We start from the raw sequence: 16,093 nt of genomic DNA, 5'->3' as shown, positions 1-16,093 counted from the left end.
TCCAATATGAGGACATGGCTGTTAGGCTTTTTGTCCAAACTCTCATTGAAGGGGCAGCAGAATGGTTCAGTCAACTGCAAGCAAGATCCATAACGGACTGGAAAACGATGAAAACCGCTTTTGAAAAAAGATTCAAAAGTGTTGATGATGAACATATGTTACTAGCTCAACTTACACAGATGAAGAAGGAAATTCATGAGCCGATGAGGGATTATGTAGCAAGATATAATAAAATTATCCACAGAATTCCTCAAGCCAAAAGGCCAACTGCAGATAATTGGTGTTAAGAATGACAGGTTGAGGCATTACAGGAATAGAGTTTGGGATGAGTTAGAATTCTTTGATGCCTTCTCGATTGAAGCAATTCTGAGAGAGCAAAATAGTAGGGTAGATTCATTGGCTGTGTCAACCTCACTTTTATTACCACATCCGGATTTTAGAGATAACTCATATAGGATTGAAATGATCTATAGGCCCAATGTTCTCGATAATGTACATCATTGGCAGGTTTTTGATGCGGATGCACAGATCAAGGATTTCCTAGAATGTGCTCAATCATTTTCTCAGTCATATTTTGAAGGCTCTGAGAATGTTTGCAAAGAGTTTAGTCCAAACCCAGAGGTAGATCCTACCAATAGCTTTATTCAACTTAAAGGTAACAAAATTCCAAAGGGGTTAGTGACTCTGGAGAGACTTTTCACTAGAGATGATGCATTCATAGGTAACAAAGTTCCCAAGGATGATGGGAAAGGAAATTGTGAGAAAATAAATTTGGGAGATGAATCTGATCCAAAAGAAGTGATGATCGACAGGTGTTGTTGTGTGGAGGAAAAGAGAGCACTTGGCACACTGCTTAAGGAATATGTTGATGTTTTTGCTTGGTCTTATGACGACCTGAAGGAGTTTAGAAATGGACATTTTCAACATCAAATTCCGCTGAAGCCAGGCGTCTCTCCTTTCAAGCAAAAATTGAGGAACTTTAACCCCATCATGGCGGATGTAATTTCTAAGGAAGTTGAAAAAATGCTTAAGGCCCGAATCATATATCCGATCCACCATTCCACTTGGGTAGCTAACATTGTGCCCGTAAGAAAGAAAAATGGGGAAATTCGTATTTGTGTTGATTTTCAAAATTTGAATCAAGCTAGCCTGAAGGATAACTACGCCTTACCAAATATGGATCACATTTTACAGACTCTGTCCGGGTCAGAGATGATGTCGATGTTGGATGGTTTTTCTGGTTACAACCAGATTTCTATAGCAGAGCATGAGCAACACAAGACAATGTTCATCACCCCATGGGGAACATTCACATACAACCACATGCCTTTTGGTTTAATAAATGCCGGAGCCACTTTTCAAAGGGCTATGGATTCCTCTTTCAAGGATTTCTGAGATAGAATAATTGTAGTTTAGCTGGATGACCTGACGGTGTTTTCAAAGAAAAGGACAGATCATTTTCGGGATTTGAGTGCAGTACTGCAGCGTTGTCGTAAGCATGGGATTTCTTTGAATCCTAAGAAATCAGTTTTTTGCATCACGGAGGGCAAATTGTTAGGACATATTGTCTCGAAGGAGGGAGTCAGGATTGATCCCGAGAGAGTTAATGCAATTCAACGTCTCAGTTTACCCTCTAGCTGGACTGGAGTAAGATCGTTCTTTGGTCAAGTGAATTTCTTAAGAAGATTAGTTCCAGAGTTTGCTGAGACCACAAAACACATTGTCGGCTTGCTAAGTGAGAAACATCCTTTCAAGTGGACCGAAGAGGCCAAAAATTCTTTTGAAAGAATTAAGGGATCAGTTGCAAATGCGCCCACTCTTGTTAATCCAAATTTCACAAAGGATTTCATTTTGTATTGCTATGCATCAGAACATACTATGTCTGGGATTCTGTTACAGTTGGATGAATATGGGGCTGAAATGCCCATAGCGTTCATGAGTACTCTACTCAAGAAGAATGAACTTAAGTATTCACCTATGGAGAAGCATGCATATGCTATTGTAAAGGCCATGAAACAATTTTGATACTATATTTTGCATTCTCACTCTGTAGTTTTTGTCCCAGATTCAGCCGTAAAAAGCATTTTGACTCAGCAGGAGGTTGGACTAAATAACAGAGCAACTTGGGTGATGAAAATCCAGGAGTATGACTTAGATATTCGCCCTACGAGGACAATTAAAGGATAGGGCTTATGCAGGTTGATAGCGGAAAATGAGGTGGAAACTGAAGCAGAGTTACCATTAACTCTTTTTGTCGAATTGCGGGATACTTGGTTCTCTGATGTGGCCTATTATTTAACTTATGGTAGCTGCCCAAACCATTTGTCGGCTAAAGAACAAAGGAATTTAAAGTTAAAAGCTGCAAAGTATGTAATTTGGCAGGATGTTTTATACAAAAAGGGTTTAGATGGAACATATCTAAGGTGTGTAGATAAACCTCAACAGCAAAAGCTCCTGGAGGCCTATCATGGAGAGGTTTGTGGGGGACACTTCTCATCATCTGTTACTGCTTTCAAAATTCTGAGGAATTGTTTTTATTGGCCCGGCATGTTTCAGGATGCCTATATTCATGTTAAGGAATGTGAGAAATGTCAATTGTTTTCTGGAAAGCCACATTTGGTAGCTCTGCCTCTAAGGCCTGTAGTGATGGATGAACCTTTCAAACAATGGGGCATTGATTTCATAGGCCCAATAAACCCTCATTCCAGTGTGGGTCATGTGTATATTTTGACAACAATTGACTACTTTACTAAGTGGGTAGAGGCCATTCCCACCAAAAAGGTGAACTCAGAGATTGTGTGTAGTTTTCTCAAGGATTACATCCTAGTTCGTTTTGGGGTACCCCAAAAAATTGTGACAGATAATGCATCATATTTCTCCTCTGAAGAGTTAACTATGTTTTGCTATGATCATCGGATTTCTCTCACATTCTTCTGATTATTTCCCACAGGGCAATGGTTTGGCGGAATCTAGCAATAAGAATTTGATAACCATCATGAAGAAGTTAGTTGACGAGAGTGCTCGGAATTGGCATAAGAAGATATATGAGGCTTTGTGGGCGGATAGAACCACACCCAAGAGGGCCATTGGAATGGCACCTTTTGAACTTGTGTATGGTGTAGGAGCAAAACTTTCTTTGCCACTAGAATTATCAACAACCAAGCTGTAGATAGTAGTGGAAGATTCCTTCTTTCAAAATGCTTTGGAGAAAAGAATTATGTATCTAACAAAGTTAGAAGAAGAGAGAGAGTTGCTGGTGGATAGAATTTCAGAGCATCAGAACCGGGTGAAGAGGATTTTTGACATGTGAGCTCAACCAAGAGGTTTCCTAGTAGGAGATGAGGTGCTGCTATGGGACAAAAGAAGAGAGTCCAAAGGTGCTCACGACAAGTTTGATTCATTGTGGAAAGGCCCTTTTTTGAATCTGCAAAGCAGTAGGACAAAATGCATTCAGACTCAGCTATGCTGATGCAACGATCATGCCTTATACCTACAACAGGCAAGATCTCAAGCTCTATAAATTGTAAATCCTGTGATTGAGTTGTTTGTACATAGTAGTCTAGGTGTTTTTGGTTGTGCCCCTAATCCTTTCCCCTTTTGTTTTCTGTTCTGCGAAACCAGAGTCTGTGAGTTCTTTGCATTTTCCTTTGAAAAATACAATCCCCAGTCAGAGCCAATGTTACCACGTCATTTATTCCTCATGGCAAGAGTGGGTCATCTTTTCCTTTTTATGTTGGAGTCCTAATTTGTGCTATATTACCTTGGTCCAAGTCTTTAATGCGTCCTCAAATCCTTTTTCTAGTCATTTAAGTCAAGTTCAGACAATTGATTGAACTCTTTGAACACATCGAACCATTTTGAACTAGGCTCAACATGTTCATTAGGTTCCATAGGTTCCAAGGTATTCAGAAAAAGTTTCTCGTACTAACATTTTCTCTAAGTGTTTTGCAGTGGCTCTTCCAAAAGTTTTTCCTGTTCGGTGACATAGCATTTGTGTTGAACTTATTGAACTGAGTTCAAAGGGTTCAAATATGTTTAACATGTTCAACGCAGCAAGTGGTCAATAGTTTGACGCGGCGTACATCTTGAACTACTTGAACACTCAAGAAGTCGGTTCAAGATGTTCATATGGGTTCAATATTGGTGGGTCCCGTGGTTTCTAATGTTTTGGGAAGTGCATTCATTGCTAAATATGGAGAGGCAAAACCATATCTTAAAGTGATGTCATTCTTTGGTTTTTTCGAAGTAAGTAAACATTTCGGGAACTAGCAATTTCTTAAAGCACGCCGCCATGCATTCAATGCATGCGTGCGAGGTCTAATCCACCAACTTGCCGCATCCAGACTGAAATTGTGAAATCATTGCATTTAATGTATCTATATCATTACCTTTCTCAATAAGGTATGAAAATTATTTGTGTTCTACATTCGTTACTTGCTGCTGGACTTTTGTATATGTTATCCCTAGATAGGAGTCTTTCTTGCTGCTAGCCGTCGTCCGATTATACAACTGTGAAGGTGAGTCTTTCCTTATTTTCTCTAGTGTTTTCCCTTGCATTTTCTCTCATACAGAAGGTTTCACTGCAATCAAATTTAGGTTTCTTGTTTTGAAGTTATGAAGTCCACTCTGCATTTGTTTGGAAACGTCTTTAGCTTGGCATCCACAGAGGCCATAGTTAGTGATACTGACCTGAAAGGAGAGAACCTTGATGAGTTGAAAGAAAGGGTGTTCAAGGGTATTGATAAGTCTTTTTGTATAGAGATTTTGAGTAGTGGACTTTTAGAAGCTGCAGCCTTTCCTCCAGCAATTCCTTGTCCAGAGTTGGTTCAAGAATGTATTGCTAGATATGACCCAGTATCTGAAACTATTAAGAGAGATAATGGCGAAACCCTTCTTGCCATTAACCGTGAGGTGATTGCTTCAGTTTTCAAGATACCGGATTACCAGTTTTCTAATTTTTCTCCTGCCTAGTCAATCAGTGAGTTCAATCCAGACAAAGCCAGATACCGAAATAATGTGGCAAAATTCTAGTTGAAGGTCCCTCAAAGAGGTGGTTCTAGGTTACCTAAAAATCCTAACAAGAACCACATGTTGCCACATATCCATGATGTGATGCTGCCGTTGCATCAAGCCAGAGGTTCTGCCGAAGCTTATAGCTTTGATGATTGGATTTATTGCTATGTGCAATTAGTTCTGGAAGGAAAACAATATTTGGATTGGGCATAATTAATTGCCGATTCAATGAGAGAGCAGTTGAGTCTAGCCAAGCAGTTTCAACAAAACTTCTTCATGTCCTCATATCTCTTGTATTGTCTAGCTTGTGTTAAAGAGTTAACGGGTATACCAAAGCAGCTCACTGAGGAGGATGTTCCCGTGTATGAGTTCTATCCTATGCTGCAAAAAGACAATGCCCTACAAGATTTTAGAAGGATACACAATGCATTCTTGGGTGATATGTGTCATGAACTGAAGAGTACAAAGGCTAAATGGATTTCAGATGATGCACAGACCTTGATTAAAAAGTTCGGTAGTTTTTACATCCAGTTCCCACGCTTTGGCTATATACGGGTAGGAGGCTTTGAAGAGGAACCCTTCAAGCTCCCTCACTTCTGTTCTGATTGTTTTGTTTTAGCAGAAGTATGCAGGCAACTGACCTCTGTGATAAAAAAGGCACAGCTGAAAGACAATTGGGAAGGTCATTTTCCCATACAATTGGGAGTGTTGTCTTGTAATTCAATGTCTGATGCACTAAGTATAGGAACAGATCTTAGGAATTTCAATTTTTCTCTGTATTTTGAAAGGAAAGGGTTTGACAATAAGGGATTTTCTCGAAGCCTTGGCTTAATGCCTTATCTTCCCATGCCATAGTTAGAAGATTTCTGGGAAGATTGTACGGATGAACTTGAAGTTTTCAAAAGGGAAAACATGAGATTGGTGCTAAAACAGGTTGTCTCTTTACAGATAAAGCTAGACATTAAAGGGCTCGAAGAGGATTATCTTGAATTGTTTCAACTAGGATATTTAGCCCATGCAGAGACCAAAATGCTCCCAATTAATTGGGATGAGGAGGAAAATGATGATATACAATTGAGGACCAAACGATTTCTAGAAAGAACCGTGGCATAGGTGGCTAAAAAGAAAGCAATAAAGTCAGGCACCAAGTCCCTTTCTGCAAGAAATAATAAGGATCCTCTATCTTCACCAAAACATCCTTCTAACAGTGCTCCTGTTCGTGCAGGTAAGGATACAAAGTCACCTCAGCATAAATGCAGGTCTAGTCCAACTCCGGATTTTAGTACCTCCCTTTTCCTTGGAAAGGATTGGTGATTGTATTAGAAAAAGAATCCTAATAGAAAAGCATGAAATTCTGGTTTTTTTCACTGTGTTTTCCTTCTTTGGAGTAACATTTTGTACTGTAGCATATTGGTCTGTATTGTACCTTCTGGGAAGTGTTCATTTTTATTATCCAATTCTCTCCAAGTGATCTTTGTATTGGTTTCCCATTTGCAAGTTGATTTAACAAATTCTTTCAGTTTCGTGTGCTCACTGCCCTATCAAGGGTTTGGGGTTACAAAATGCAGCAACTTGACTAATCCAAGCCTGTGCTCCCACCAAATGGATTTTTTCAAGTTTGTTTATGCATTTACATTGTATATATGTTTCCTTTTGAGTCATAATTATGCTTGGAGGACAAATTTGAGTGAAGATTAGACAAGTTTTGGAACTTGACTAATATCCTTCTTCAAAACTCAAATTCTTGTAATCAAAATGCATTGAAGTGTTAAAGATTCCAAGCAAGCGGTCTGATAAGTGTTATAAGTTATCTTGATTCAACTTTAATAGTTGAAAAGTTTGTAATTTGTAAATTTAATCAGTTTTTTGTAATTGGCAACAAGTTCACTGTTTTTGTGATTTATTTTGTCAAATAGCTCAAGGAATGCTTCAAGATCATTATCCAAGCCTTGTAACTGTGAAGGAAATGTAATAGGAAAATTAATTAATGTTTTTTGGACCTCATTAAGGTGGATTTATAGTTAAAACTCCTTGTTAAGTAGGCCAACAGTTGTAGCAGCAGTTGACTGGTAAAAGACAGTGTTCTTGACTGTGACAGTGGCATTTCACTCTTTTCTCAGTTTGTTGCCAAGTTTTTGGTGTAATGTTTGTGTGACAGAGGTAGGGGACACATGTTGAAGTTATGATAGAGGTTATATGAAGATCTAGGCACTGGTATTGGTGAACAAGGATGCAAACATAGTGGTTATACTCCAAAACCCTACATTCATGCCTAAAAATGAGGTTAGACAGTAAGACCACTTCTCTGAGTCTAAAATCACAAAAATCTCTTTGCTATGACTTATTCCTCACTATCCAAATCATCTCCCATGGTCAAGTATCCCATCATTGGGCAGGGTGAGAAAAAATAGGCCAATTAGGCTTCCACGGGCTAGTAGCCCTGTTGACTGTTTTTGTCAAAAGCATGAACCCGATTGCATGGAGGAGTTTGGGACTTATGAAACTTTGTGAGATCTTTCTAAAATAGTGAAACAAGTGACATTTGGGACCTTGGATGGTGTATAGTCTCTTTTGGAGGTTTTGACCCTTGGTTGGTGAGTTGAGTAAGCCAAAGGCTATGGGCCTTAAACTAAGTTTTGGTTGTCAAACCTTGAGTAAACCTTGTTGCTTCTACATGACCATGTTGGATTTGTCTAATGCACACTAAAGACAGTAAGTTGAATGTCAAAAGAACAGGGAATTGAGAAATGTGTAGATGGGTGAAGTAAGGAATTGGAGTCAGTTTGACCAAGGTAGTGAGCTTTCACCAAGAAGGGAGGTTGATGGTGAAGTCTAGAAGAGAGGTCTGTCAATTGTAACTAATCTTGGTATTGCAAATATAAGGAGCAGATATAAACAAGAATTTTTGTTTCCTATTATACCTTTTTGACCAAAATTGGCTTTTTGAGCACTTACCTATCAATCTCCATATCATAGTGGTATCAGAGCCAATGAAAGATTCAGGAGAAAAGGACCATTAGGAAAAACATGGTCACCAATGTTGAATTAGCCAAGAAGGTCGAAGACCAAGAAGAAGAAAATAGGGCACTCAGAAAGAGGTTGGACCTGTTAGCAATGAAACTAGCTGAAGTAGAAGTAAAAACTGAAGAAGTCCATGATAAGGTTGGAGATCAGGGTAAAATGATGTCAATAGAGGATGAGGTCCCCATGCCTAACCCCTTCATTGAGCAAGAACCATTCTTGAAGGCTTTGAGAGCTATGAGTGGTAAAACCTTAGAGGGGGTGGCTCTTTTCAGTGGAAAGATGGATTCTGATGCTCTTATAGAGTGGATTGAAGGTCTAGAAAACCATTTTGAATGTGATGGAGTAACTGAAGCATAGAAGGTTAAGGTAGCAAAATCAAGGTTGAGAGGGGCAGCCTTAACTTGGTGGAAGTTCATCCAAGAGGAAAGGGTGAATGAACGTAAGCAACCAATAGCCACCTGGAAAGCAATGGTAGCCAAAATTAGAGAAACCTACCTACCTGAAGACTGTGAAGTCCAACTTCATAGGAAAAGACAAAATTTGAGACAAAAAGACTTAGATGTCAGTAGCTACACTGAGGAGTTTCAAAAATTGTGCATGAGATCCAGAGTAGTAGAGGATGAGAGCATAAAAGTGGCAAGATATTTGAACGGATTGAGATGGAACATCCAGGAAGAGATGAGTTTGTTATGCCCACAAACAATACAGAAGTGTTATCAACTAGCACTTAAAGTGGAAGAGAAAAGTAGGAGGAAGAAAGAACAAAACAACAAAGGAAGAGGTAGGGGAAGAGATGGTAGAGGCCATAGAGGCAGTTTTGGGGGAAGAATCATAGATCAATGATCCCAGGGAGAGTCTAAACTTATAGAGAAAAGTGGGGATTCTCATAGCAAACCCAACTATAGGGGTAGGGGATCAAACAACTCGAGTAGGGGTAGATCTAATGGACCGGGGAGAGGGTCCTACTTCTCAACCATGAAGTGTTATAACTGTCAAAAGTTGGGCCACCCTGCCTATAGATGCCCAAAGAAGCCTAGTTCATCCTATGGTGGTGAGAAGACAGTAAATTATGTTCAGGAAGATGGAGGTAATTCCAAAACTTCAGCATTGAACCTAGCTTCAGAAGATGGTGAGATTTTAATGATCAAGAGAGTGTTAATGAAGAAGACACATAGTAAAGAGGTCTCACAAAGAAGAGCATTGTTCAGGATTGAGTGTAAAATCATGGGAAAGGTGTGTAAGGTGATCATAGATTCAGGATCCACAGATAACATCATATCAGAGGAAACAGTCAGTAAATTGAAACTACCTAGGATACAACACAAGGAACCATACAAAGTAACATGGTTAAACAAGGGACAACATGTGTTAGTAAATGAGCAAGCCTAGGTAGATTTCTACATAGGTGGATACACAAATAGGATTCTATGTGATATTGTTCCTATGGATGCTTGCCACCTACTGTTGGGTAGACCATGGCAGTTTAGCAGGAAAGCACAACATGATGGGGAAAGAAACTCCTACTCATTTCAGAAAGATGAAGTAACCTATCAGATTCAATCCCTCAATGAAGAAGGAGAGAGCAGCAGCAACAAAGTGCCTAACATCTTGTTAGTGAATGAGAAAGAATTCATAAAAACACTAGAAGAAGGTGAAGGAATGGGATTTGCACTCATAGTGAAACCCAAGGAAGAAAAGGTAGAAAAGAAAGTTGAGATACCATATGAGGTGCAACAGATCCTTGATAACTTCAAAGCAATAATCAGTGATGGTACACCTGTAGCTTTACCACCTCCTAGAGCCATTAGCCATCAGATTGATTTCATACCAGGAGCCTCCTTACCCAATAAGGCAGCCTATAAGATGACCCTCGAACAAAATGAAGAGGTAGCAAGACAAATACAAGAACTCTTAGACCAAGGGCTGATTAGGAAAAGCATTAGTCCTTGTGCAGTACCTACAGTGTTGGCACCTAAGAAGGGTGGAACATGGAGACTTTGCATAGATTCTAGAGCCATAAACACGATCACCATCAGATACAAATTTCCCATACCCAGGATAGAGGATTTGATGGATTGTTTGGAGGGTGCACAGTATTTTAGTAAGATTAACTTGAAGAGTGGTTACCATCAGATAAGAATCAAAGAGGGTGATGAATGGAAGACAGCTTTCAAAATGAATGAGGGTCTCTATGAGTGGCTTGTCATGTCATTTGGACTCTCTAATGCTCCCAGCACATTCATTAGACTCATGAATTAAGTTTTACATGATTTCATTGGCAAGTTTGTTGTTGTGTATTTAGATGATATTCTTATTTTCAGTAAAACTAAGGAAGAGCATCTGAAGCATTTAGCTATTGTTTTGAGAAAGTTATCTAATGAACAGCTAACCATTAATCTAGAAAAATGTGATTTTATGAAGCAAGAATTGGTCTATCTTGGTTTTGTTGTATCAGGAGGCAATTTGAAAATGGATCAATCTAAAGTTGCAGCAATAACTAGTTGGCCAACTCCTAAGACAACCAGTGATATCAGAAGCTTCCATGGTTTAGCACAATTTTACAAGAAATTCATTAGGGGATTCAATGAGATTTGTGTCCCTATGTTGGACACAATCAAAGGGGGTGTAAAGGTAAAGTTTCAGTGGACAGATGCAACCAATAAGGGGTTTGAATTATTGAAAATTAAATTAGCTTCTCAACTAGTGCTCATTTTACCTAGCTTTGATAAACTTTTTACTATTGAATGTGATGCTAGCAATATTGTAGTAGGAGTTGTTTTAAGTCAAGACAATAGACCAGTTGCATTCTTTAGTGAGAAGTTGAATGATGCCAAGAAAAGGTACTCTTCCTATGATTTAGAACTTTATGCATTAGTATAGGCACTTGGGAAATGGAGACACTGTCTTCTTCCTAAAGAGTTTGTTGTATACACAGATAATCAGGCATTAAGTTTCTTGAACTCACAGGATAAATTGAATCATAGGCATGTTAAATGGGTCGAGTACTTGCAAGCTTACACTTTTACTCTTAAGCATAAGAAGGGTCAGTTGAATAAAGTAGCAGATGCTTTGAGTAGGAGGTTGTTAACTGTTCATGAGATTCAAGTACAGAGCATTGGTATTGATAGTTTTAAAGATATGTATCCTACTGATGATGATTTTGCTGAAGCTTATAAAGTTTGTCAAGATTTTGAGAATAATTTCCATGGTGCATATGCTGATTTCACTTTGCAGGATGGTTTGTTATTCAGGGGTGGATAGTTATGTGTTCCAAAAGGTTCTATGAGAGAGAACCTCATTTAGGAGAAGCACAATGGGTGCTTAAGTGGGCATTTTGGTCTCAACAAGACCTTAGAGTTGGTTCAAAGATTCTATTATTGGCATAAGATGGAGAGAGACATCAGGAGGTATGTTGAGCAGTGTTTGGTATGTCAGAAAGCAGAAGGTAATTCCTCCAATGCTGGTTTATATCAGCCTCTTCCCATTCCACATAGGCCTTGGGATTGCATTAGTATGGATTTTGTGGTAGGATTACCTAGAACTCAAGCAAGATTTGATAGCATCTTTGTAGTAGTTGACAGATTTAGCAAAATGGCTCATTTTATTCCTTGTAAGACAACACATGATGCAAGCCATATTGCTTGCTTATTTTTCAAATAAGTTGTTAGAATACATGGTTTTCCTACTATCATTGTTTCAGATAGGGATGTGAAATTTCTTGGTCATTTCTGGAAAACATTATGGAAGAGACTGGGTACTAATCTCTCTTTTGGTTCAGCTTATCATCCACAAACTGATGGCCAAACTGAAGTTGTGAACAGGTCTCTTGGAAACTTGCTTAAGTGTTTGACAAAGGAATATGGACAGAGTTGGGATTAGCTCATTCATCAAGAATATGCCTACAATGATATTGTCAACCGGTCTACAGGTAAAAGCCCTTTTGAAGTTTTTTATGGTATGCATCCAAGGGTATAATGGAGTTGAGGGATATCACTAACTTGCAGCCTAAGAGTGGAACAACAGATGACATGGCTCAATCTATGGAGGTTCATGAGTAAGTGAGAAAGGATCTTCAAGATACCTCCCAAAAATTCAAGGCAAGGCTACAAAAAGGAGTTCCAAGCAAACTTCAGATGAGGAGGATAGGCCCTTGCAAAATCTTGGCTAAGTATGGGTCTAATGCTTACAAAGTTGATTTGCCTAGTGATATTCCTTTGTCTCCCATTTTTAATGTTGCAGATTTGATTTCTTTCAAGGGGCAGCCACCTGAGGAGATTCAAAGAGTTTCAGATGTTTCACAATCCCTTTCTAATCTTTCTCTCCCTTCTCATTCTATTCCTCAAGCAGAACAGGTTCTAGACTCCAGGATTCTCAAGAAGACAAGGAATCACACCTATATGGAGCATCTAATCAAATGGAAGGATAAGCCTATCTCAGAGGCCGCATGGATACCTAAATATGACTTTCAAAAATCTGTAATACCTTCTTCTTTTTTTCCTCAAGGAGTCACATGACTTCTTTGTCTTTGGGGGAGTATGGTGCAGGAGCACCTAGTTGAGTAAAAACTCTCCTTTTTGAAGCTTTCATGCTTTCATGTTTGTAATGTCTTGTGTTAGGTTTATGATGTTTTTTATGTTTTTGTGTGTCTTTTCAAATGGTTTTGATCTCATTTTGTGCTCAAGAGGTCAAGTTTTGTCTTTCAGGATGTGAGTTGACAATTTTGGGTTTCTAGGCCAAAAAGGGCAAAAATGTGAAAAATTGCCTGAAAGGTCTAGAAATGCTTTCCAAAGAATTGAAACATATTTTCTAAGTCTATTTAAGCATGTCTAATGTTTTTAGATAAGTTGATGAGGTTAGGTTGTCAAAAATGTCTTTTGGAGCAAGAAATGTTGTCATTTGGGCTTGTACAAGTTGTCAAAGTTGTCATTTTTTTATTTTTCTAGAAAAATGAAGTTGTGGAAGCCTCATGTCCATACTAGGGCTTGATAACCAACTGGAAAAACTATAAAAGGCCTCCCTTTTCCTTGGAAAGGGTTGGTGATTATATTAGCAAAATAATCCTAATAGAAAAGCATGAAATTCTGGTTTTTTTCATTGTGTTTTCCTTCTTTGGAGTAACAGTCCGTACTGTAGAATATTGGTTTGTGTTGTACCTTCTGGTAAGTGTTCCTTTTGATTATCCAATTCTCTCCAAATGATCTTTGGATTGGTTTCCCATTTGCAAGTTGATTTAACAAATTCTTTCAGTTTGGTGTGTGCATTGCCCTGTCAAGGGTTTGGGGTTACAAAATGCAACAACTTGACTAATCCAGGCCTGGGCTCCCACCAAATGGATTTGGTCAAGTTGTTTTATTCATGTACATTGTATATATTTTTCCTTTTGAGTCAGAATTATGCTTGGAGGACAAATTTGAGTGAAGATTAGACAAGTTTTGGAACTTGACTAATATCCTTCTTGAAAAGTCAAATTCTTGTAATCAAAATGCATTGAAGTGTTAAAGATGTCAAGAAAGGGGTCTGAGAAGTGTTATAAGTTAGCTTGATTCAACTTTAATAGTTGAAAAGTTTGTAATTTGCAAATTTTATCAGTTTTTTGTAATTGGCATCAAGTTCGTTGTTTTTGTGATTTGTTTTGTCAAATAGCTCAAGGAATGCTTCAAGAGCATTATCCAAGCCTTGTAACTGTGAAGGAAATGTAATAGGAAAATTCATTGATTTTTTTTAGACCTCATTAAGGTGGATTTCTAGTTAAAACTCCTTGTTAAGCAGGCCAACAGTTGTAGCAACAGTTGACTGGTAAAAGACAATGTTCTTAACCGTGACAGTGGCATTTCACTCTTTTCTCAATTTGTTGCCAAGTGTTTGGCATAATGTTTGTGTGACAGAGGTAGGGGACACATGTTGAATTTATGATAGAGGTTCTATGAAGATCTAGGCACTGGTATTGGTGAACAAGGATGCAAACACAGTGGTTATACTCCAAAACCCTACATTCATGCCTAAAAATGAGGTTAGATAGTAAGACCACTTCTCTGAGTCTAAAACCACAAAAATCTCTTTGCTATGACTTATTCCTCATTGTCCAAATCATCTCCCATGGTCAAGAATCCCATCATTGGGCAGGGTGAGCAAAACTAGGCCAATTAGGCCTCCACGAGCTAGTAGCCCTTTTGATTGTTTTTGTCAAAAAGCATGAACCCGATTGCATGGAGGAGTTTGGGACTTATGAAACTTTGTGAGATCATTCTAAAATAGTGAAACAAGTGATATTTGGGACCTTGGATAGTGTATAGTCTCTTTTGGAGGTTTTGACCCTTGGTTGGTGAGTTGAGTAAGCCAAAGGCTAAGGGCCTTAAACTAAGTTTTGGTTGTCAAACCTTGAGTAAACCTTGTTGCTTCTACATGACCATGTTGGATTTGTCTAATGCACTAAAAAAAGTAATTTGAATGTCAAAAGAACAGGGAATTGAGAAATGTGTAGATGGGTGAAGTAAGGAATTGGAGTGAGTTTGAGCAAGGGTGTGAGCTTTCACCAAGAAGGGAGGTTGATGGTGAAGTCTAGAAGAGAGGTCTATCAATTGTAACTAATCTTGGTATTGCAAATATAAGGAGAATATATAAACAAGACTTTTTGTTTCCTATTATACCTTTTTGACCAAAATTGGTTTTTTGAGCACTTACCTATCAATCTCCCTATCAGACTTGCTCTTGAAAGTTGAAGAAGACATCTTTCCTAGTTGACATTCTTTACAAAGAGCATTAATGAGTTTGTCTAGTTGAGGTAGACCTCTTACAGTCTTAGACTTGCTTACTTTAATAATATTTTTAAAATTAATATGACAAAATATCATATGCCAAAGCCAGCTATCATCCATCTTTGCAATCAAACAGTTGCTAAATTTAGGATTGAGATGAAATAGATTACCTTTGGTCCGTTTACCAGTTGTAATCAATTCACCTTTGTTGTCAAATATTTTGCATATACCATTTATGAATTCTAGTGGGTATCCTCTATCATTAAGTTGTGCCACACTAAGAAGATTGAGCTTTAGGCCTTCAACCCAATAGACATCGTCAGTACTACTTTTCCCATTAAGAGAAATAACTCCTTTGCCTTTCACCATACAAGGTGAGTCATTGCCAAATCTGACAACACCACCGTAAAATTCCTTCAGGGAAATAAATTTGCTTTGATCACTGATCATGTGATGTGAACAACCACTATCAATGATCCAATCATTAAAGTTATCCATTATGGATACTAGTGCCTTTTGATCTAATAATTCTTTCTTAATTGCTACAAACACAATATCTTCGCTAGCATCATCATCAGATTCATCATCAATAATACCACTGTCAATAGCTACAAGACAATCTCTCTTGCCTTTACCCTTTTAATTCTTAAATTTGTCTCTCTAGTAATCATTTTCACCATTAGGGCAGTTTGCTGCTATATGACCAATCTTGTTGCATGCAAAACATTTTAAAGGTAGCTTACCTCTATATTTACCAATGCCTCTAGGCAGTCATTTTGCCAACAATGCTTCAAGTTCAACTAAGTTGTCTTCATCATCAGCATATCTGTTGGATCTAGATTCATAACTATGGTCGGTATCTCCACTTCTTCTCGCATATGGGTTAGAGACAGAAGCTCTGAATGCAGATTCTGATTTCTGTACACTACCATCATAGCTATTTAGTTCAAAAGCAGTAAGTTTACCGATGATAGAGTCAAGAGTTACCTTTGTCTTGTCAATGGATTTCAGCTCCTGAATAGCTGCAACTCAGATAGCATAGACCGGTAGCAAGGTTCTCAGTACCTTACTGATTATTGTAGCCTCTTCCACTTTCCCTTCTGCACTCTTTATGTCTCCAACTATCTCTTTGATCCTTTGACCATACTGTTGGATGTTCTCACCTTTAGACATTCTCATGTCGTCAAACTTGCCTCTCAAACTCTCTTCTTTAGCAATCTTGGCATGCTTATCGCCGCTATAGATATCTTCAAGTTTCTTCCATACTTCATATGCAGTTTCAAGACCATGAACATATACAT

The 16,093-nt window shown here is 38.4% G+C and overlaps 1 protein-coding gene across 1 annotated transcript; it reads left to right on the top strand.

Moving 5' to 3' along the window:
* The first annotated feature begins 1,176 nt into the window (after positions 1 to 1,176).
* Positions 1,177 to 2,025, top strand: LOC131859205 (uncharacterized mitochondrial protein AtMg00860-like). The gene is made up of 2 exons (XM_059212776.1): positions 1,177 to 1,286; positions 1,449 to 2,025. Exons 1-2 carry the CDS (start codon positions 1,177 to 1,179, stop codon positions 2,023 to 2,025), a joined length of 687 nt encoding a protein of 228 aa, XP_059068759.1.
* Positions 2,026 to 16,093: the final 14,068 nt, after the last annotated feature.

Source organism: Cryptomeria japonica, chromosome 10 (assembly GCF_030272615.1).
Source record: "Cryptomeria japonica chromosome 10, Sugi_1.0, whole genome shotgun sequence".
In the NCBI taxonomy this organism is placed as follows: Eukaryota; Viridiplantae; Streptophyta; class Pinopsida; order Cupressales; family Cupressaceae; genus Cryptomeria; species Cryptomeria japonica.
Note: the sequence above shows the minus strand (reverse complement) of the source record. Positions and strands in the feature narration are given on the sequence as shown.

Coding starts and splice junctions, on each gene's coding strand:
- LOC131859205 (XM_059212776.1), top strand. CDS start 1,177: ATGGATCACATTTTACAGACTCTGTCCGGGTCAGAGATGATGTCGATG. Junction 1,287..1,448: donor CATGAGCAACACAAGACAAT/GTTCATCACCCC, acceptor TTCAAAGAAAAG/GACAGATCATTTTCGGGATT.